This window comes from Hibiscus syriacus, unplaced genomic scaffold (assembly GCF_006381635.1).
Source record: "Hibiscus syriacus cultivar Baekdansim isolate YM2019G1 unplaced genomic scaffold, ASM638163v2 tig00113124_pilon, whole genome shotgun sequence".
Classification (NCBI taxonomy): Eukaryota; Viridiplantae; Streptophyta; class Magnoliopsida; order Malvales; family Malvaceae; genus Hibiscus; species Hibiscus syriacus.
The window spans coordinates 3,789,745-3,812,361 of NW_024063444.1; the positions used below are offsets into that span (position 1 = coordinate 3,789,745).

General features: G+C 35.6%; 1 protein-coding gene and 2 pseudogenes across 1 annotated transcript; 1 reads left to right on the forward strand and 2 right to left on the reverse strand.

Annotated features, from left to right (window-relative positions):
* Positions 1–136: 136 nt before the first annotated feature.
* On the reverse strand, positions 137–20,496 carry LOC120185647 (annotated as a pseudogene).
* Positions 4,771–5,504, reverse strand: LOC120185548 (annotated as a pseudogene).
* Positions 20,497–21,094: 598 nt separating the features above from the next.
* LOC120185581 (60S ribosomal protein L37-3-like) lies at positions 21,095–22,294 on the forward strand. The gene is made up of 4 exons (XM_039189756.1): positions 21,095–21,239; positions 21,347–21,482; positions 21,880–21,981; positions 22,095–22,294. Exons 1-4 carry the CDS (start codon positions 21,237–21,239, stop codon positions 22,142–22,144), a joined length of 291 nt encoding a protein of 96 aa, XP_039045687.1. The 5' UTR covers positions 21,095–21,236; the 3' UTR covers positions 22,145–22,294.
* The last annotated feature ends 323 nt before the right edge of the window (positions 22,295–22,617 follow it).

The window sequence follows — 22,617 nt, forward strand, 5'->3', positions numbered from 1 at the left end:
GGATAAGTCATCGCCTCACAGTTGCCTTGCAGAAAGTGAAGTCCTTAGACCAATCCTGCTTGAACCCATGTGTTTTGGCTATGGTTTTGGACAAAATATAGCTTAAAGGAACCAAGAAAGTTCCATTCAGAGCAGCAAAGCACCTTCACTCTTCCCTCATAAATATGCTTTCTCATTCCGAGCTCAAATCGGCTTCTACTTGCCACCTTTGTTCTTGTTGAATCTGAAGAACTGATGCAGCAGCTTGTGAACTTCACCATAATTGTTAGTTGTAGAAACGAGACTGTAATATCCAAAAATTGGTTAGTGAACAAAATGTAAATTTTGAAAGTTTGGTAGCCAAAGTAAAAAAAAATAGGAAAAAGTTTAGGGATGAAAAAGGTAAATTTCCCAAAGTTTAGGGACTAAAAGTGTACTTTTCAAAAGTTATGTATTTTGGCCCGTAAATAAATCGTTCACCCCAAGAATGACGTTCAAGTAGAAATCAGATTCTTGATCTGAAAATTGTGTTAAAATCTACAAAGTGTTAAAGTCAGGTAAAAATTTGGTAAATCGGATCGAATTGAAATTCTGAAAAAATTTCAAGGTTATTTTAAAAATATTATTTCCACGTGTTAAAATGATGGAAAATAATATGAACCATTAGATTTAAGAATTTACCTTCATGTTCAAATTGAATTGTTGGATTAAAGTGACAAAATTGAAATTTTTCGAAAGTTGCATTGATAAAATGGTAATGGTAAATGGTATAATATTTTGTCTATCTTTGAATTTGGAAAGATGATAAGGGTTATGTGGCTTGGTATGAATGTAAATATGAGGATTCATTAATGATAAAATTGTCATTTCACATTAAATGAATTTTAAATTCATTTAAGTTTAATAAATGACAAATTAACATGAAATTAATTAGAAATTTCACGTGACAAACTCATCTTCAAGCCTCCATTTCGTGCTCCCCGAAACTAGGTAAGAAAAATTTTATTTTTTTATTTTTGAGCAATTTCCTTTGGATTTTGGATCGAGTCGTGAAATAGAAAATTGTTCTATTTGAAAAACGCTATCATTTGGTATCATTATTGCATGCTAATTTTAGGGTTTATGTTCATGTTAGGTTTTTAAGAATTGATGATGAATTTTGAGGTTATTGAGGTTGTAGATTCATTTCCAAGTTTGATTGATGATTAAAATCACCTATACATGTGTATATAAGTTTTGGCCTAACCCTAAATTTAGGGAAAAGATATGATTTGATGAAATTAAGTTAGGGGTTTAATTGTAAAGTTTTTGAAATGTTGAATATAGGTTAATTTCATGCTCGAATCGAATCAAGTGAAATCATGAAACCCTACACTCTTGATATTCGGCCTAAGCTTTAAGAAGTAAGAAAAATTATGGAAGGGTTGGAAATGAAGTAGGAAGGATTCTTTTATAGGGACTCTTTTGTAGTTTTATGAAAGTTGGGAGACCTATTCGATAATTATGGAAAAGTTGTGGGTTAATGTGTAATTGTTAAATAGTTGTTTTACTATTTGGGATCTTTGAACTAAAGCAAAATTAGGAACTTAAATGAAAATGATAGCGTTTAAGATCTATTATTGCATGCTAATTTAAGATCCACATGAACTATGTACTTGTGTGATATGAGGACGACTTGCGATGAGTCAACCTCGAGTGTTTTTACTAAGCATATTTTTAACTCATTCCGAAGTATTTTCATAAAGTTTATGAAAATGATTTTATTTAAGGATTTTAGGGTATGAACTGTCCTAAAACAATTGGATGTATTTTACTCTATTTAACATCTATTGCCATTTCATAATAAATGTTTAATATGCGTTTTGGGATATAACAACCTATTGCACGTACATTGAGAGTCATATGTGCATTTTGACATACTTTGAATATGATGATTATCGATCGATTTTGTTTAATGCACTATTGCATTTTCGTACCAATAATTTGTGTACTATGGCACTACGTGTGCAATTATGGTGTTCACAATGAGCACTTGTTAATACCTTGTGTAACACCCCCAACACGTACCCGACCCAGATACGAGTCCAAGATGTCACATTATCTTTTTAAAACTTTACTCTTAACAAATAATAACAAAATACTTAAAATTTTATTAAGAAAATACGATAATATACATATATTAATACAAATTTACCAAAATACTCAGAGCATACACAACTTAATCCTTTAGTTACATGCCAACACCCATTTACATAACAAAATGACCTACTGATTTGGTTGCTCCTGATCTGATAGTTGTAGGAGTAATGATGTCAGCTGCTTAACTTGTATCTTCTACTTTCTCGGATATTATGCGTGAAACACTCACACGCTAAGTCATCGACTTAGTGAGGCAATGTAAAAATAATAATATCAAGGAACTAAATGAAAATGCCATAATGATATAAAATGAGATGAAATCATATACTTAATCAATGTAGTTTATATCACCATGATCCTTACCCGTAAGCATATTACATTAGCATTCACGAATTTGTATATTAATAAGTTTATTGGCCCATGATACCATACTGAGAATCTAAGGTACGTGAGTATTGTGAGGTTGTGCACTATGCTGTCACCACAGCTCGTATAAATTGCAACTAAGTGTCGCGTAGAGATTTGTCCCGAAGGACCGCGTAGAATTTGTCCCGAAGGATCACATATAAATTCCTTAAGAATCATATACATATGCCAAGGATCAATTATGTGTCTCAAAAGACCTCACAAATGTTCCAAAGAATATATATATATCCCTAAGGACCACGTAGACCCTCTACCCTTGGCATGCCAACTATACCTATAGTTCTCATTTACAGAACATGGGCTTTTACAATTCACATAATTTATATCGCATAGACATAACATTACATACCTTTATCACATAAACATTTCATTTTCCATACCTTTATCCCATAATTCATATAACTTTTCCTGCATATTCATGTCACATAATGCATATAATATGAATTCATGTCAAGTATCATAATATGGAATGTGATCATGTATCAAATATTGAATCTAGACTTATCACAAGTCTAGAACTGAATATAATACTATATTCATGCTATGCATATGCACTCACCTATATTTCCTTGCTTTTTCCTCGATCGATCTTACTTGTCGATTGTTCCAGAACTCGATTAGGCTCAATATCTACATAAACATAATTTTCAATATGATTATTAGATGCCTAAGTCTTGAAATTAACTTCTAATAGCCTAAACAATTTAAGGAATTGATTTTTATTTTTTTCTTTAGGGGGAATCGGTTCCCTACTGTGGGGGTATCGATTCCCCTCTGGCATTCTGGAATTTCATATTCGTTTGAGGGGGTATCGATTCCCCTTTAATGGGTACCGATTCCCCTAGCCCAGAAATCCTATTTTGAGCTCGAAAATCATCTCATTTCAGCTCAAACCTTCATATATTTTACTCCCTTCAATATTCCTAACTTTTATACACTTAAACTAATTATTATCTGTCGAAACCGTCTTTCGGTTGGGCCCCGGAATTGGGCTTCGACTTGAATTGATTGGGTTAGAGTCGCCACCGACCATTTTGAAACGAATTTAGGTGGGTTGAGACACCATCTTACCTGATCTACGTTTTTACCAGAAATGTGTCGGGTTCGGGAGTCGGTTACGGTCAAGGAAGGATTAGCACCCTTGAACCGCCCTTTCGGTACCAATTAATTTATCGGTTGTCTTAATTGCGAAAATTGCAAATTTAAATTAAAATTCAAAAATCCGATTCGAGTTACTTACCTTTGATTGATTAAAAATTCTCCTAAAAAGTCAAGAATATTGTTAGATTACGAAAAATAACTATGAAAAAAAATCTTTCAAAACCTATATGATAATATATATATATATATATATATATATATATATAATTCTGGACAAATCTACACTACAAAATCCCAGATTCTTCACCGTATTACTGATTCATAACATTAGAAAAAAAAACTAAAGCTCAACAGTTGTGAAACATGTAATTAAAAATATAAAAGACAACCTTGATCCACGCTCTGCATGTGCATGCTATCCTCGGCCGACACATGTTCCTTAAGATCCTGCCATGAAGCTGAAGATGGCAATCCAGTGACTAACACACGATATTCAATGAACAAGCGGGTTACCCGATGGACTCCTCATCTGAATCTGATCCCACAAGTTTATCCGAATCCTTTGGCTCCTCCATTCTGTCTATGAAATTAGAAACCCTTTGTTTGCTTTGCATGTACTGTTTTCTCAATTGTGTGTGTGGAAATATAACAAAAAAAGGAACGTGGGACCCTTGTTTAGATTTGGTATGAGAATGAACCCAGAAATGGAAAATTTTGGTGGGAAAGAAGAAATCAAAGAGGTAAAAGATTGGTTCTTGTTGCAGAGTAGTCAGGGCTAGAGCTTGATGCTTGCTCCCCCTTCACCATTCCTTGCTTCCTTTTCTCATTTGTGAAGGCAAAGATGGTGCCAGAATGACGATAATGGCTAAGTAATATGGCCATGAAACCAGTTCTAGTGAAGACAACAGTGGAGACTCCAAGAGTATTTGACACCATTGTTGCGTGATATGCAAACATCTCACTCGTATGGTCCTTAAAAGCTTGACCAAGATTAGGTGGCATTTCACCGCTAGATATGGTTGCTTCAGTTCGTAGTGAAGTGGAGACGATGGTGTTGAATTAGTGGATTTTCAGGTTTCGTGGAATAGAAAGCAAGAGAGATGAAAAGAGAAGAGGTTGATGAGATCATTGAGCAGCGACATGGCTGCTATTGGCTGCCCCCGATCTGCTGCCTCCCTCCCCTGAGTGCAACAACTCCTTGACCGATCTTTCCTCGATAACGATTTCATTCCCAGAAGAAAGCGATAAACCGATGGATGTAACCGGTGCAGCAACGTAGGATGTAATATGATGATACGTTGCACATAAGGCAAGGCTATAAGTTCCAATCTTGTTAACAGTGTCACCGTTTGCAACTACACGATCTGCTCCGATTTGAACAACACTAACACGACCTTCTTTCATTAACGCATCTGCAGCAGAATCTGCTATTAGAGTAGCATGTATTTTTTCACGAACCAGCTCGAAAGCCGTGAGTCTGGATCCCTGGTTGAAGGGCCTGGTTTCGGTACAATATGCCCTTTCTAAAGCTGCATGAAGGGCGTGGATTACACCAAGAGCGGTACCATATCCAGCTGTGACAAGACTCCCAGTGTTGCAGTGGGTCAAAACCGAAAATCTCTTTGAATTATTCTGTTGCCGCTGGAGCAAACTAGAGCCGTGAGACCCAATAGCTTTGTTTGTAGCCACATCATCCTCAAGCATAATTTCAGCAGCTTCTATATAAGCCTGAAAAACACTGTCAGCCACTGTGGCATTAGAAACAAACTTTGATATAATTTTTTAAGCTTTAAGGCAGCATCCGAAAGGGTTACTGCTGTCGGTCGGAAACTATCAAATACATGGTTGGCTAGGGACATAAATATGGCACTAACGACAACATGGTAACGTAATTAAAGAGCCAATTTGGGTGAAGTGGAGAAAGACATCAGAAATGAGCTGGATTTTGAACACAGATGGAGCATATAAAGCGAGCACGGGTTTAGCAACTGCAAGAGGATTGATACAAGATAAGGATGGAATGAGGATTCAGAGGATTATGCTCCGCATTGAAAGAGCTAACGGTGCTTCAGCTGAATTGTGGGGGTTGATACAGGGCCTTGTTCTCTCAAAATCTCTAGGGGCTACAAGAATAATTATGGAGTTGGATGCTAAATGGGCGGTCGACACCTTGAACGTTGAACCGCCTGAGAAGCAAGCTGGAAATGTACTGGTAGAGGAGTGCAGGAAGTCAAAACGAAGAGCGTTTTCAGATTCAAATCGAAGGCATTAAAGAAAAATCAAAGATTGTTCGGATCCGCAACCATACTGCAAGAGAAGATAAAACACAAAATGCCCCCCCTTTTTTTTCTTTCTGATAGCCCCCTTAAAAAGCTAAAAAGAAAATGGGATTTTGTTTTTTAGTTAGTGGGGTAGTGGGTTGTTGGATAGTGAGAAACATGAAAATTGGGGTAGGGGTTGATTTGTTTTTAGTTGGTGGGGAAGTGAAAAAAAAAGGATAAGAGTGGAATTGGTGGGGTAGTGGAGTCGGTGGTTTGTTGGAATGGGGGTAAAAATAAAAAATATTAATGAAATAATAATAATAATTTATATAAATGTGTGGTCAAAAAAGTGTGTCTACATTATCCATTCAATACCTCTAAAACTTAAAAAAGCCAATCCTCCATATAGAATTTAAGAATCTTACTCAAATTCCAATTTGTTCTAATTTTAATTCTATCACTTCATACTTCTTAATTAGCTTGATGACAAGTCAAATCCAACTTCTAATTCTTATTATGACCTTTAATCCAAAATTTCATTCAATGGCTCCCAACCTTTAATCTCCCTTAACTTAGAATTCTTTGAGTTTCTAAGTCCTGTTTCTCCATCATCTTTCCTAAATCTTCATTAACCAAAACCATGCTTAACTCATAAGAATTAATCCAAAAGAAGACCAATTTGTTCTAATTTAATTCTATCACTTCATACTTCTTAATTAGCTTGATGACAAGTCAAATCCAACTTCTAATTCTTATTATGACCTTTAATCCAAAATTTCATTCAATGGCTCCCAACCTTTAATCTCCCTTAACTTAGAATTCTTTGAGTTTCTAAGTCCTTGTTTCTCTCCATCATCTTTCCTAAATCTTCATTAACCAAAACCATGCTTAACTCATAAGAATTAATCCAAAAGAAGACAACTCACCTTTGCTTGCAAGCTTCTCGGTTGGAGAAGAAGAATAAGAAGAGAGAAATATCTGGAACCTTGTTTTCTCTCAAATGTTTTCCACGTGGTTTTATAAAATAACCTTAAGGAATATTTAATTATTTCTCTTACTAAAAGACTCATTTGCCCTCTTAATTTCCCTCCTTTGCTTATCCATCCTACATGAAACATTCATATTAGATCTTTCAACTATTCAATTTATCTACTTTGGTCACTAAATTTTAAAATTTCACAATTTGATCACTAACCCGGTATAGAGGATATTACAAATCTCCCTCCCTTAAGAAAATTCGTCCTCGAATTTTCATTGCACGAACAGATGAGGATATTGAAATCGCATATCTTCTTCACATTCCCACGTAGCTTCTTCTACTTTGTGATTCCTCCAGAGAACTTTAACCAATGGTATAGTTTTATTCCTCAACTTTTTTACTTCATAATCTAATATTCTCACTGGCTCTTCTTCATATGTCAGATCCGATTAGACTTCTACTTGTTCTAGTGCAATGATGTGAGAGGGATCAGACCTAGACCTCCTCAACATAGACACATGTAAAACATTATGAATTTTCTCCATTTCTGGTGGAAAAGATAATTGATATGCCATGGGTCCTATCCTCTTAACAACTTCATATGGCCCAATGAATCTCAGACTTAACTTTGCTTTCCGACCAAATCGTAATACTTTCTTTTAGGGGGATACTTTAAGGAAAACTTTATCTCCAACCTCGAATTCAATCTCTTTTTCTTTTAAGATCAGAATAGGATTTTTGCCGATCAGAGGCCACTTTGAGGTTATGCTGAATTTCTCGAACTTTCTTTTCTACATCTTGAATCAAATCCAGACCAAGAACACTTCAATCTTTGAGTTCATACCAATTTAATGGAGTACGATATTTCCTCCCATATAATGCCTCATATGGGGCCATCTTGATACTGGACTGATAACTATTGTTGTAAGCGAACTCTGCCAGAGGTAAATACGTTTCCCATGATCATTTGAATTCCATTACGCATGCTCTCAACATATCTTCCAATATCTGAATAGTTCTCTCTGATTGTCCGTCAGACTGAGGATGAAAAGCCGTATTAAAGTTTAAACGAGTTCCCAACGCTCCATGCAAAGATTTCCAGAATCTCGAAGTGAATCGAGGGTCTCGATTAGAGACTATGGAAACAGGCACTCCATGCAATCTAATAAATTCTCTAATATACAGTTCTGCATATTTTTCCATAGAAAAATCTATTCTAATCGGAAGGAAATGCGTTGACTTAGTCAATCGATCAATAATTACCCAGATTGAATCTCTTTTGTTCGGAGTCAAGGGTAACCCCGAAACAAAATCCATCGTCACATTTTTCCCATTTCCATTGAGGAATGTAAAACGGTTGCAATAATCCTAATGGAACTTGATGCTCAGCTTTAACTTGTTGACTTATCAAAATCTTGGACACAAATTCAGTAATGCTTCACTTCATCCCTTGCCACCAATACCGATCTTTTAAATCCATATACATCTTAGTTCCACCCGGGTGCATCGTAAATGGACTGCAATGAGCCTCGACCAATAAATCTTTCTTCAACTCTTCATCGTCTGGTATCATAATTCTTCCTTTATAATACAAATTTTCATCCAAATTAACCTCAAAGTCTTTAATCTCTTTACTTGCTCAATTCTTTTCAAACACCTTTCATCTTTACTTTGTAATTCTCCTATTCGTTCCAACCATGTTGGTTTAAGTTTTAACTCTGCACATAGACCACCGTCTTTAGTCATAGATAACCTTGCATCCATCGCTCGTAAAGCTACAAATGTGTTTCTACTCAAAGCATCTGCTGCCACGTTAGCCTTCCCAAGATGATAGTCAATTATTATATCATAATCTCTCAAAAACTCAACCCATGTCCTTTGCCTTAAATTAAACTCTTTTTGAGTCATCAGATATTTCAGGCTCTTATGGTCTGTATACAAGTAACATCGTTCCCCATACAAATAATGACTCCAAATCTTGATAGCGAACACCACTGCAACCATTTCTAAATCATGGGTGGGGTAATTCTTTTCATGTGGTTTCAACTGTCTCGATGCATACGCTACTACTTTTCCTTCTTGCATTAATACACAACCCAAACCATTATGAGATGCGTCACTGAATACTATAAAATTCTTGCCAGATTCCGGTTGAACCAATACAAGAGCTTCTGTCAAAATTCTCTTTAAAGCTTTAAAACTATCTTGACATTCAGGAGTCTAAACAAATGGTACATTCTTTCTCATCAGCTTCGTTAAAGGCAACACTATCATTGAAAAATTCTTAACGAATCTTCGATAATAACCGGCAAGTCCAAGAAAACTCCGAACTTCTGATACATTCTTTGGAACTTCCCAGTCTATTATAGCTTTTATCTTTTGAGGGTCCACCCGAATCCCATCTGCAGAGATCACATGCCCCAAGAAAATCACTTCATTAAGCCAAAATTCACATTTGGACCATTTGGCATAAAGCTTCTTATCTCTGAGAATTTGCAACACTATTTTTAAATGTACGCTATGCTCTTCAATGGGCTTCGAGTAAACCAGTATGTCATCAATAAAGACAACAACAAATTGGTCCAAGTAGGGCTGAAAAATTCTGTTCATGAGATCCATGAAAGCAGCAGGTGCATTCGTTACTCCGAATGGTATTACAATGAATTCATAATGACCATATCTCATTCTAAAAGCAGTCTTTGGAATATCCTTCTCCTGAATCTTCAATTGGTGATAACCAGAATGTAAGTCAATCTTCGAGAATACCGAAGCTCTTTTTAACTGATCAAACAAATCATCAATGTGTGGGAGGGGATATTTATTTTTGATTGTCACCTTATTGAGCTGTCGATAATCAATGCATAGACGCACTGATCCATCCTTCTTCTTAACAAATAACACCGAAGCTCCCCAAGGCAACACACTTGGTCGAATAAATCCCTTCTCTAACAACTCTTGCAATTGATTCTTTAACTCTAGCAATTCTTTCGGAGCCATCCGATAAGGTGACATTACAATCGGAGCTGTTCCCGGTATTACTTCAATTTGAAATTCTACCTCTCTATCTGGAGGTAATCCTGGCAACTCAACAGGGAAAATATCAGAGAATTCTCAAACTATTAAAATCTCATTCAATCCTTTCTCTTTAGCTCTGGTATTTATCACATTTGCAAGAAAACCTTGACATCTTTGTAGCAATATCTTCTTAGTATACAATAATGATATTACATTTGCTAAAGGATTAAATCTTTCACTGGTCACACTTATTTTTGTTCCTCCTAGACTCTTCAGGGTTATCTTTTTTGATCTACAGTTAACATCCCCATAGTAACGGAACAACCAAATCCATTCCCAGAATCACTTCAAACTCGTCAAAGGGTAATTCCATCAGATTAGCAGGTAATTCAATTCCCTGAATCTTTATGGGACACCTCTTACAGACTTTGTTTACTCGAGCACTATGGCCTAAAGGATTAGTTACTATAATCTCATTACTCGTGGCTTATAAGGGAATCCTCATTTTCTTTACTAATTTACTTGTAATGTAGGAATAAGTAGAACCCGGATCAATCAATACCAATACTAATTTATCATACAGATGAAAAGTACCTGCTATAATATCAGGATCATCCCGATCTTCACTTGTCTTTAAATTATATACCCGAGCAGTTGAGCAAACTTTATGTTGTGCAGAGGATTCAGACTGGTTTCTTCCTCTGCCCCTTCCTCGTCCTCTCTGTGAGGCAGAGCCAACTCTTTCAGATGGTGCAGGCTCACCAACCATCAATGGATAATCCCAGATAAAATGTACGTCATCTCCACATCAGAAACAAGTCCCAACAGCCATCCGACAAGCCCCAGAATGGTTTTTCCCACAGTGTTGACACTGTCTCGATTGACTCTGTGTGGATCTCCCAGCACCAGATCCCACTGATTGCGTCTGTCTAGGTCTTTCCTGACTTGCTCCCCTAGCAGATGGTGCAACTGATTCTTATCTAGCTTGTGATCGAAATCCTGAGTCTCTTCCTCTTTTTGGTGGTGCTAAGCTAAAAGAAACACCTGTCCTCTTTGATGTATGAACTCTAAAGTCCCAGAATCTCTCATTCTGAGCTCTTTCAAGAGCCTTGGCACGATTGAATTCAATACTATCAACATCTCTTCCAATCTAGGGCGTAAGCCCTCTACAAACCATTCACAAGCCTCTTTTTCAGTTGATACTAGCTCAGATGCAAACTGACTAAGCTTGTTGAACTCACATTCATACTCATATATACAGAGCGGTTCAACTGCTTCAAATTCATAAACTCTTGCTTCATTTGCCGAATGAACTGCTCTCCAATGTACTTGTTTTTGAATTCTTCTAAAAACAAAGACCAAGTCAACTGGTCATTTGACATCCTCATGGTGACGTTCGTCCACCACATCCTCGCCTGACCCCTCAGTAACGAGACAGCTCCATCTAATTTCTCCACTTCAGAGCAGTGGAGACCATCCAACATGATTTTCAAATCATTTAACCAAAGATCCGCCGCAACCAGACCTTCCTCAGCTTCTCCCTTAATTCGGGAGCTCCTAAACCTCTCAAATCTTTTGCTATATTCATTCTTTGAGTTGATGGAGCAGGAGGTTGAAGACGCATCAGAATAGCGTCTAACGTTCTGAAGAACGTATCATGATCTTGCACATGCACTGCTTGAAATGCATGTTCTTCACCTTGCCTGGCCAGGGCAGGTGAATTACTGCTTTCAGCAGGCCTATCTTCTCCCGCTTCACTTCGGGAGTTACTATGTCCGAACATCTAATAAGAATAAACATATCGCTCCATTAGCAAAACAACATAATCATACTATACCAGATCAGAAGTTCTCACTTTTTGTTGGTATGTATTCTATTTAAAGACTCTATAGACTCTGGTTTATGCCTAGAATCGGCTAAACCATAGCTCTAATTCCATTAAATGTAACACCCTCAAACCCGTACCCGACCCGAATACGAGTCTGAGATGTCACATTATCTTTTTAAAACTTTACTCTTAACAAATAATAACAAAATACTTAAAATTTTATTAAGAAAATATGATAATATACATATATTAATACAAGTTTACCAAAATACTCAGAGAATACACAACTTAACCCTTTAATTACATGCCAACACCCATTTACATAACAAAATGACCTACTGATTAGGTTGCTTCTGATCTGATAGTTGCAGGAGTAATGATGTCAGCTGCTTAACCTGTATCTTCTACTTTCTCGGATCCTACGCGTGAAACACTCACACGCTAAGTCATCGACTTAGTGAGGCAATGTAAAAATAATAATAGCAAGGAACTAAATGAAAATGTCATAATGATATGAAATGAGATGAAATCGTATACTTAATCAATGTAGTTTATATCACCATGATCCTTACCCATAAGCATATTACATTAGCATTCACGAATTTGTATTAATAAGTTTATTGGCCCATGATACCATACTGAGAATCTAAGTTACATGAGTATTGTGAGGTTGTGCACTATGTTGTCACCACAGCTCGTATAAATTGCACCTAAGTGCCGCGTAGAGATTTGTCCTGAAGGATCGCGTATAATTTATCCCGAAGGACCACATATAAATTCCTTAAGAATCATATACATATGCCAATGATCAATTATGTGTCTCAAAAGACCTCACAAATGTTTCAAAGAATATATATATATATATATATCCCGAAGGACCACGTAGACCCTCTACCCTTGGAATGCCAACTATACATATAGTTCTCATCTACATAACATGGGCTTTTACAATTCACATAATTTATATCGCATAGACATAACATTCCATACCTTTATCACATAAACATTTCATTTTCCATACTTTATCCATAATTCATATAACTTTTCCTGCATATCATGTCACATAATTCATATAATATGAATTCATATCAAGTATCATAATATGGAATGTGATCATGTATCAAATATTGAATCTAGACATATCACAAGTCTAGAACTGAATATAATACTATATTCATGCTATGCAAATGCAATCACCTATATTTCCTTGCTTTTTCCTTGATCGATCTTACTTGTCGATTCTTCCAGAACTCGATTAGGCTCAATATCTACATAAACATAATTTTCAATATGATTATCAGATGCCTAAGTCTTGAAATTAACTTCTAATAGCCTAAACAATTTAAGGAATTGATTTTTATTTTTTTTCTTTAGGGGGAATCGGTTCCCTACTGTGGGGGTATCGATTCTCCTTTGGCATTCTGGAATTTCATATTCGTTTGAGGGAGTATCTATTCCCCTTGAATGGGTACCGATTCCCCTAGCCTAGAAATCCTATTTTGAGCTCGAAAATCATCTCATTTTTAGCTCAAACCTTCATATTTTATTCCCTTCAATATTCCTAACTTTCATACACTTACTTAAACTAATTATTATCCATTCAATACCTCTAAAACTTAAAAAAAAACCAATCCTCCATATAGAATTTAAGAATCTTACTCAAATTCCAACTTGTTCTAATTTTAATTCTATCACCTCATACTTCTTAATTAGCTTGATGACAAGTCAAATTCAGCTTCAAATTCTTATTATGACCTTTAATCCAAAATTTCATTCAATGGCTCCCAACCTTTAATCTCCCTTAACTTAGAATTCTTTGAGTTTCTAAGTCCTTGTTTCTCTCCATCATCTTTCCTAAATCTTCATTAATCAAAACCATGCTTAACTCATAAGAATTAATCCAAAAGAAGACAATTCACCTTTGCTTGCAAGCTTCACGGTTGGAGAAGAAGAAGAAGAAGATAGAAATATCTGGAACCTTGTTTTCTCTCAAATGCTTTCCACGTGGTTTATAAAATAACCTTAAGGAATATTTAATTATTTCTCTTACTAAAAGACTCATTTGCCCTCTTAATTTCCCTTCTTTGCTTATCCATCCTACATGAAACATTCCTATTAGATCTTTCAACTATTCAATTTATCTCTACTTTGGTCACTAAATTTTAAAATTTCAAAATTTTATCACTAACCCGGTGTGGAGGATGTTACACCTTGAATACCTATACTCTTATTTAGCACTTATGTGCAATTTATGTACCTTGCATTCTCAAGTGTCATACATTAAGTTGTGATTGGATATTTTTTAATAGACCGATTGATAAGTATGTTATGCATATGAAATAATGTTTCGTAGGTTATGTGACGGAAATCTAGCTTATCAAGTCAGTTATATATATATATATATATATATATATATATATATATATATATATATATATATATATATTATACGATTTAATTAGTATTTTGATCTTTTATGACTTATGTTTAAAAATGTTTTACTTATTTTTCTTATGCCTCACTAAGTGTATACTTAGTGTGTGATGATTTTCACGCGTAGGTAAAAGGATCGAGTAGAATAAGGAGCTTAGCTTGGCATTAATCATCGAAGATTACTTACCGATATTAGTAATGACATACTACTATTGTTTTAAATTTTTAGTTGACATGTATACATGTAAAAAGATTTCATATTGTTTTAATATGAGTTTTGACAAAGTAGAAGTATATTTATTTATTAAATTGTTTTATTTAAAGAAACCAAAATTTACTGGTTTTCAAGTACATAAACATTTTAAAAGACATGTGACATCTACGACTTGTGTACAGGGATGTATACGGGAAATAGGTGTTCCAGAGATGATCTTTTATCCACTGTGGGAGCTTGCTACTCGGATGAGAAAAACTTCTTTTCGAAGAATCTGATGAGTTATGGATGTCCACCAGTAAAATTGTGGCATATTCATTTATATGCCGAATCGCTCTGCCTAAAACATATCAATGAAATAAGGGTTAAGAACATAAAGATGCAGTTAAATGTAGAAATCAAGATTGACATAATCAAGACATAACAAAAATATGTAGTTATATTTATAGGCGCCATTCAAACAGACATCCTACATCTAGAAATCCTGGTCGGTCTTAAAGAAACCAGCCCAATGGTTTTTTACCTATGTAAACACCGACCAATAAGCCTAGGGAATCCGGTTTCAACTCCATCCCTATATAGCGAGTATAATAACTATACTAGAAAACATATCCTTAGAGTGCTTTGTACTTACCAATTGATTGATTTACAACTTTCATGCAACGATTTTCATAATATTCTCTTCCCCTGCGCCTACAACTCCTTAGAATGCTGAAACCAGACTGAACGTCTCCCCCATAAAATTCTTCATTAGTAAAAAGCTTTAGCTTTTCGTAAAACTTGCATCACCTAAACCTTCAATATGCTTCACCCTTTTCCAATAATTCAATGTCAGAAGGGCAAGGATAGAGAAGTCCAACCATGAATATGCATCACCCCATCCCATCATTGAAGTTGATGCCTTCTGATATCTTGCCACCAACCACGACTAGGAGTATTGCACCACTTTTAGGAGCAGGGTTATCAATTGTTTCCTTGTATTCCTTGAGAATGGCCTCTATCTCTGTACTTTTTCTAAGTTCTCTGAAGACATGCTTTCTCTTCATGATTCTTTCAAGTATTCCTGAGGTTTTCCATGAATCATAGACCTATCATTCATACTCGAATGAAGAAAAGAACATAACAATTCCTTCGGGAACAACTGTTGCCAAATCGCAAAGCAAGAGCCCTAGTTCTTCTATCTGTATAATCAAAACCAACAACATAAAATATAAATGATGTCAGTTAAGTGGAGTTTGACCATAATCAGTTTGAGAAAAAAAAAGATTCAATAAACAATTGGTTACAAAATTCATTGCAATAACAGTTTCTGAGCGCTATACACTCACCATAGTTGATGAACCTCTCAAATCATAGCTAAAATCAAAAGATCTGCCTTATGGTTGATAACTCCGTAAAAAGGTCATATTTGGGATCTTTTCACTTAAGTTATTGACTGTCTAAGAGCTCATTTAGGATCATATAGATGTATTTAGGAGCATATAGTTGCATGTGGTGGAATTATGTTTGTCTTGACATTTTATTTTGTAATCGATGTTGCTTTATGGGGAAGGTGTTTGCTTGGTGATGTGCAGGATTTGAGAGCAAGGAAAAGAAAAAAGGAAATGTCGTGACAAGACGAGACTGCTGAGCAAAATGCAAATGCCGATTCGATTGGCATTTCGAGAGCGAACAAAACAAAAGAATATATTTTTTTAGAGCCAGTTGTCTCTATCTTCACGTGATCTCTACACAAGAGGAGACACCTGCCTAGAGGGGACCACACGCTGCTGTAGTTGATTATGTTGGGCCTTAACTTGCTGCAACCTGATCTTGTTGGGTACTCAGCCAGCCTCCTAGGCTGGACCATTGCCAGCTGCCCAAGGGGACCACTGTCACCTCTACTCACCCTCACGTGAATTAAACATGATTTGGGGTATCCTAGGAATTTCAACACAAATTCCTAGGTTTATTCTCCACTTATAAATATGAGATTAAGCTACCTTGCAAAGAGACTTTTACACACGCCGCCTTGAGCCTAAAAATTTGAAGGAAAAATGTCTCTCCTTTCTCCACCAATCCTATTTGTCATGGCCTTCCTCCGTTGACAAGCTAAAAGGAGTGACGAACTAGGCGTTCGAGAGGAGCTAGCTTGCTGGGACAGTCTATGGTGGTCGAGGGAAGCTCTGTCAGTGCACGTCGAAGGCTTTTCCTCCTTCCTTTTGCTCTTTGCTTTCATTTTTATCACTTTCGTTGTAAGAAACGAATTAACTTGCTTTGTACTTGATATATTCGAACCCTACCATAAACTAATCTTATTTGGTAGGAGTTTATTTTGGATATTTAATATTTGTTTTAATGTATGGTTGTTTTTGTATGTTATTATCTGTTTTGTTTATGAAGTTTAATGCCTTAAGGTTATATAAGCTATGAGAGTAGTCATTCCTTAGGAGATTACTTAGTGTTCCAGAGAATGTCTAAGTAGTCCATCCTTAGTATTCAAGAGAAACTAAGGAGGAACCACATAAGCAAGGAGTTCTAGATAGTAACTAGGTCTGATCTACCTTAGAGATAAAGCTAGGATTTCAGTCGACTAAAAAGAGTAGTGCATGATCGAGAGGTTAGATGTTACTGTTGTCGCAAAAAGGTATTACCGTGACATATCTTGTTATCTTGATTAATAAGATCCTTGCAGTAGCTAACTCCAATCGATTTGCCAAGACATCTTCAACCTGTCGAGTCCCTTAACTAGAGATAGCATAGAACACCCTTAGCAAACTATGTCGGGCAGATAAGACATATAATTAAGACCATTCTGAGAGGTAGACTTAAATTTCCTAAGTGACTCCTATCATTCATTCTCATAGTAGCTTTTCGTGTGAGAAAGTTAAAGTCCTGATAATCAAATCCAACATTTACATTTCCATTTTTTTGCACCAAACACAATTAAATTTGTTACTGTATTTACATCCACTTTGCCACATCTCCATTTGCTACCATACTGCCATCATTCTATTTCCACAACCGTCATTTCATTTTGCCACAACATTCTCATATGTACATACCATCACTAACTATACTTAGAGAGAATATATTGTTTTGATTGAACTTATCAATTTCTTCTAATCCTTATGAATACGATACTCACTCATCACTGTATTACTTGTTCGATTATGTATACTTGCACATATTTTTGCGACCATATATAGTAGTCACAAATCGCGGACAATAGTCCACGAGATACTGCAAGTGGCAATATACTCTCTGGAGGAACAATATGGCTACATGAAAATAAATGGAGTTGATCTGATGGTAACCATGGAAAAAGTCGCTCTCTTGTTTCTTCTATTGGTTGCAGAGTTCCCTCTGCCAATACAACAGTGTGTGCTTTATTCACAACCTGCAAAAAGTTGCAATATAGGATGATCATGATGATGTCGAATATCCAAAACACAGACTTTAACACCATGTATTGATCTCAAACAAAGGAAATATAGGAAATAAATACAATCACTGAGATAATTGAACTCTTGGAATAACCTAAGAAAAAAATCTTTTCACCGGTGAGCATAACATGTTCCATGTAAGCTCCTTGTCCTGAAGATGTTGGTCTCTTCCTGGATATTATTATCCTTCCATCACCATCATTATATGTCAGCGACAGTAACATAGTTGCCATCGCCTGAAAGCAAGATAGAATGCTAAAACAATCGCAACTTTCCCCATTTTCCTTGACTGCTGAACCTTTGTGCAAGGTAGTCGTTTTATCTCCATACCCACTAACCTGGAGCCATAATATTGTGAGTTGTGACCATAAAATTTGGAGAAGTACAAGAGAAAAGGAACTGAACTCATAATTTCACAATATAAGAAAAAATATTGTATGGACACAAATCTACCTTGTGCATGATGTCGCTTTCATTTATATACTAAAGCAGCTTGATTAAATTAATGTTGTCAATATTGAGGGAGAATAAAAAATCATTTATGGCCATGGAAGAATCAAAGTTTTTATTTCCTCCAACACCACTTTCAGCATCTGGGCAAGTGTTTAAACAATTCCCATCCTTATCGTTAGTAGAACTCGGAGGAAAGCCCGGGTAAGAACCAAAAGTTTTGAATATATCTTCGATTTCCAGGTCCCAAGAGACCGCGGAAACTTCCAAAAGACTTCTCTATGTGGCTATGTACATTCTCCAACTGAAAAAAACATAAAATTACTCGATTTTAGTTTTAGATGAATTAGAATCAACAATATAACATCAAAATCTAAACTGAGTAAAACAATATGTTTGAGAAGATTCAAATTCCTTTTAAAATGAAAAGGTATCTAATTTGTAACTGGTTTCTCCAAGTTTTCATCATGCAGGTTTCAAACGGTAAATGGAATATTTGAGAAACAAAGAAATCGAAATATCAAGGTCAAACATTATTTTTTAAGCACCAATGACAATACCAGGGAAAATTATATACCTGTGACAAATTAATTTTCGCATCATACATGCTAATGAGGGAATCAGCCAGATTGTGAGCTTCATCTATTATAACGACATCATTCTTCAGATTCAACCTCAGAACTTCACGTGATGCTTTTGAAAGGAGTGATTGCTATGGAAGAACTACTAGATCAGCTGAGGGGATCATACTTCGGGAGCCATAATATGGTTATGTTCCTATATTTCTTCCAAGTTGAACAAGATCTTCAATGTCCAATGCTCCTTGTTGAGAAACTTCATTCCTAAATTATTTTTGTAGTTTATGTTTTCTAAGCATTGTGTATCCAGAGGAAGCCTTAGTTCGCCCCATCTTTCCCTCTGTGCCTAATTTCTGCAAAAGAAAAAGCCTACTATTATTAGTCAAGAAAACCCTCTTTTCCCAGCAACACATATTTCAATTGTTAGTCTTGGATTAGGATGTGAGCTAACTTAACAGCAAGACTAAATGTCTCCAAAGAAACGGTCCTTGGTACACGATGTCTTAATTTCGTTAATGACATAATTAAACATTGATAAGTAACAAATGAAGGGGTTGTAACTGCTAACAGACTTAAGATACTAATCCTTGATAAAGTGCATTACAGCTAAACTGTGGAGTTAGAACTGGGATATTCAAGTACCTTCATTTTAGAGGTTTCCTTTTTCTTGTTCTTTTGAAGCTCCAAGCATCGCTCATTAATTTGAGTAGAGATTCCTAGTCTCAAAACCTCTGAAATGTAAACCTTCACATGGTCAGGAAAATAAACCTTCAATTTCACTTCCTCCTCCTCGGACTCACCCTCCTCTTCGTCACTTGAAGAATTAACAAGAAACTTGCCGTTTTTCTCTTCAAATTCAAACTTCCAATACCACCTTCCTCTTCACTTTCGTATTCTTCGAGCAGAAAACATTCCTCTTCTAAATCACGTGAGAATAAATCCCTGTGACTATATTTATTCATTATTTTTCCAAGTTTTGCTAATGCAAACCTATTTTTCTTTTTCTTTCCCTTCTTATCATCGATTTGGTTGTCTTTGTTCACGGCAAAGTTTTTGAGCCAATCAGGTTCATCGTCTGAACCTATTTGTTCCTTCTTTTCATCAGATTCAACCCTTTCTTCAGACTTTTTTTTGTCTCTGATCAATCACCCATTGCAAAGCACAGCAGACAATGCTCAGTGTTTTGCCAGTTCCTAATTTTACAAGAAAATTTCAAATTAAGTTGTTGTTTTGTTCTGTCATAAAGCAGGAATCAGGGCATGTACAAAATCAATTATGCAAAGTTTACATAAACAAGGGGGAAACTCGATATAAGTTAAATACAAAATATTTTTAGCTTTTCTATTTTTCCAACTTCAATATTCCAATATTCTCCTCGCCATTTTCTCAGCAACCAAACATCGAGAAAACATGCAAGATATATATATATATATATATATATAGAGAGAGAGAGAGAGAGAAGGTACCGGTAGGACTTTCGAGCATGGAGACGCCGCCTTTATCTAAAGAGTGATAAAGTGCATTCATGAAATCCATCTGGATTGAATATGGCTTGTCCGGGAATGCTGGAAATTTTCTCTCCCCTTCATTTTCCATATCTCTATTTTCTCGACCGAAACTTGGGCGCCTTCGCTTCGTTCTTTCCCCAAGTTTTTATGTTTTTTTTTTTTGCTCTCTATATGATTTTCCCGCTAAATTAAAACTTGCGGTCCACTCAATTTCAAAACTGAGTAAATTGATTCCTCCCAATATAGGAAGACAATTTTCAAAGTAAGTAACCAAAAAATAATCACAATTTTAATATTTTTCGTCAATTTTAATAGTTTTAATCATCAATATTCAAGGATCATATCAATTTAATCTTGATTCTATAAAATTCCACATATAATTTATACATTTTTATAAATATTGAGAGTTAAATTTATTAAATTTCTAGATTTAAAATCAAAATGACAAAAAATATAAGCATTGAAGAATAAATTTATTATTGAATTAATCAAAATTATAGAAAATTGAAAGAAAATATTAATTTCGTGATTAATTGTCCACTTTCAAAATTGACAAATCGAATGCTCTTTGATTTTTGGTAAGGACCAATTTGTATAATTTCAAAACTAAAAGGTATCTAAAAGGTCTTTTTATCTTTTTTAAAAAATTATTTATATTTTCTCAATCATGTTGTTGAATGTTCAAACCTAAGTCCATTTGGAATGAAAAAAGTAGGTCATTCGCTGGTGTTAGCCCAAAAGCGAAAAATGAACCCAGAGATAGGCCCATCCAGGAAATCAATCTCTTCAACTCAATCCTGAAAACCCCTTTTGGTGCCATAATTCTTTCTTCCCCCGCCGCTCTCTTTCTTGTTAAGAGCCCGAAGAACAATATCTTAGGGTTCTCCCTCATCAGCTCCAATGGTATTACAGCAAAATGCAGCACTCTCTTCTTTTCCTTTTTTTTGTTTGTTTTTCTTCCTTTGATCTGATTGAATGTTCACAAATGACATGAATATTGTAATTTGCAGGGAAAAGGAACCGGGAGTTTTGGTAAACGAAGGAACAAGACCCACACTCTTTGTGTGAGATGCGGCCGCCGCAGCTTTCATCTCCAGAAGAGCCGTTGTAGTGCTTGTGCTTTCCCTGCTGCTCGTAAGAGGAAATGTAAGTGCCCCTCTGTTCCATTCATTTCTAGATCTTTATTGTTTTCTTTTTTATTTTTGCTTGCTTGCTTGCTTGCTTCCTGCTATTAGTTCTGCTTTTAAATCTGGATTTCTTTGTGTTTAGCTGATTATTTTCTGGGTTTGTTTTCCTTGTATACTTCGAAATTTTTTACTTGCATAGTACTACCGGCCGTCATATACAATGGTTAGATTATTTGTGAGTTTTAATGTCACAAGAAATGTGCTTGTATTCGTAACCTCTAATCGCAGTAATGAGGGTGCAGTCTCAGGTCTTGCCTGTTTATTATGTTTAAGATGTTAAGTGTGTAAATGGATTGTAATTTGGTACATCAATTAATTGTTAAACCTAAGGGGAACTTGATTATTGTGGGAATCAGATAACTGGAGTGTTAAGGCAATCCGAAGAAAGACCACTGGGACTGGTAGGATGAGGTATCTTCGCCACGTTCCTCGCAGGTTCAAGACCGGTTTCAGAGAAGGTGTGTGAATTCTAATTTCATTATTTGAACATATTCTGTTCTAGTTTAAAGTTTATCTTCCCCTAGAATTTTTTTTTCTTCTTAATTTTCATTGCTGCTGGATCATGATCTAGGTACTGAAGCAGCACCGAGGAAGAAGGTTGCAGCTGTTTCTTCAGCTTAAATTGCAATGAGTTTATTTAGATGAATCCATCTTTTTTGAGAATTTTCGTTGGGAACATTACTTGAGAAAGTGTCGTTTTGTTATGTTGGATGCATTATTGTTTTTAGTTTCTATTTTTTTATGTTAGCTGCTTAGGCTATTGGTGTTCGACTCTTGGTTACTTGATGCTTTTTCCTTGATGAAGTTAATTACGTTCTTGTTTGAGTTACGATGCCTGTAATCTTGTTTCGGATGGTTGGAAATTTAAAAATAATGCATCTCAAATTATATAATTTTGTGTAATTGTAGTCGATAATCGCGGTTGGCGGATTCAAGAATTGTTGCTTAGAGACAGGTTCATGAGTTAATTATAGTTTAGAAGAATCTGGTCTGATTCTTGAACAATTCTTCTCAAGAGATTTTGATGGTATGTGCAGCAAAAATAGTTTTCTTCGTTTATCTGAGAGTAGATTAATGCATCTTGGTGATAAAAT

Bases quoted from the DNA above. Each gene is read 5' to 3' on its own strand.
- LOC120185581 (XM_039189756.1), top strand. The intron at 21,483-21,879 runs GTAAGTGCCCCT...TGTGGGAATCAG, and splicing joins TGCTGCTCGTAAGAGGAAAT to ATAACTGGAGTGTTAAGGCA. The intron at 21,982-22,094 runs GTGTGTGAATTC...ATCATGATCTAG, and splicing joins CAAGACCGGTTTCAGAGAAG to GTACTGAAGCAGCACCGAGG.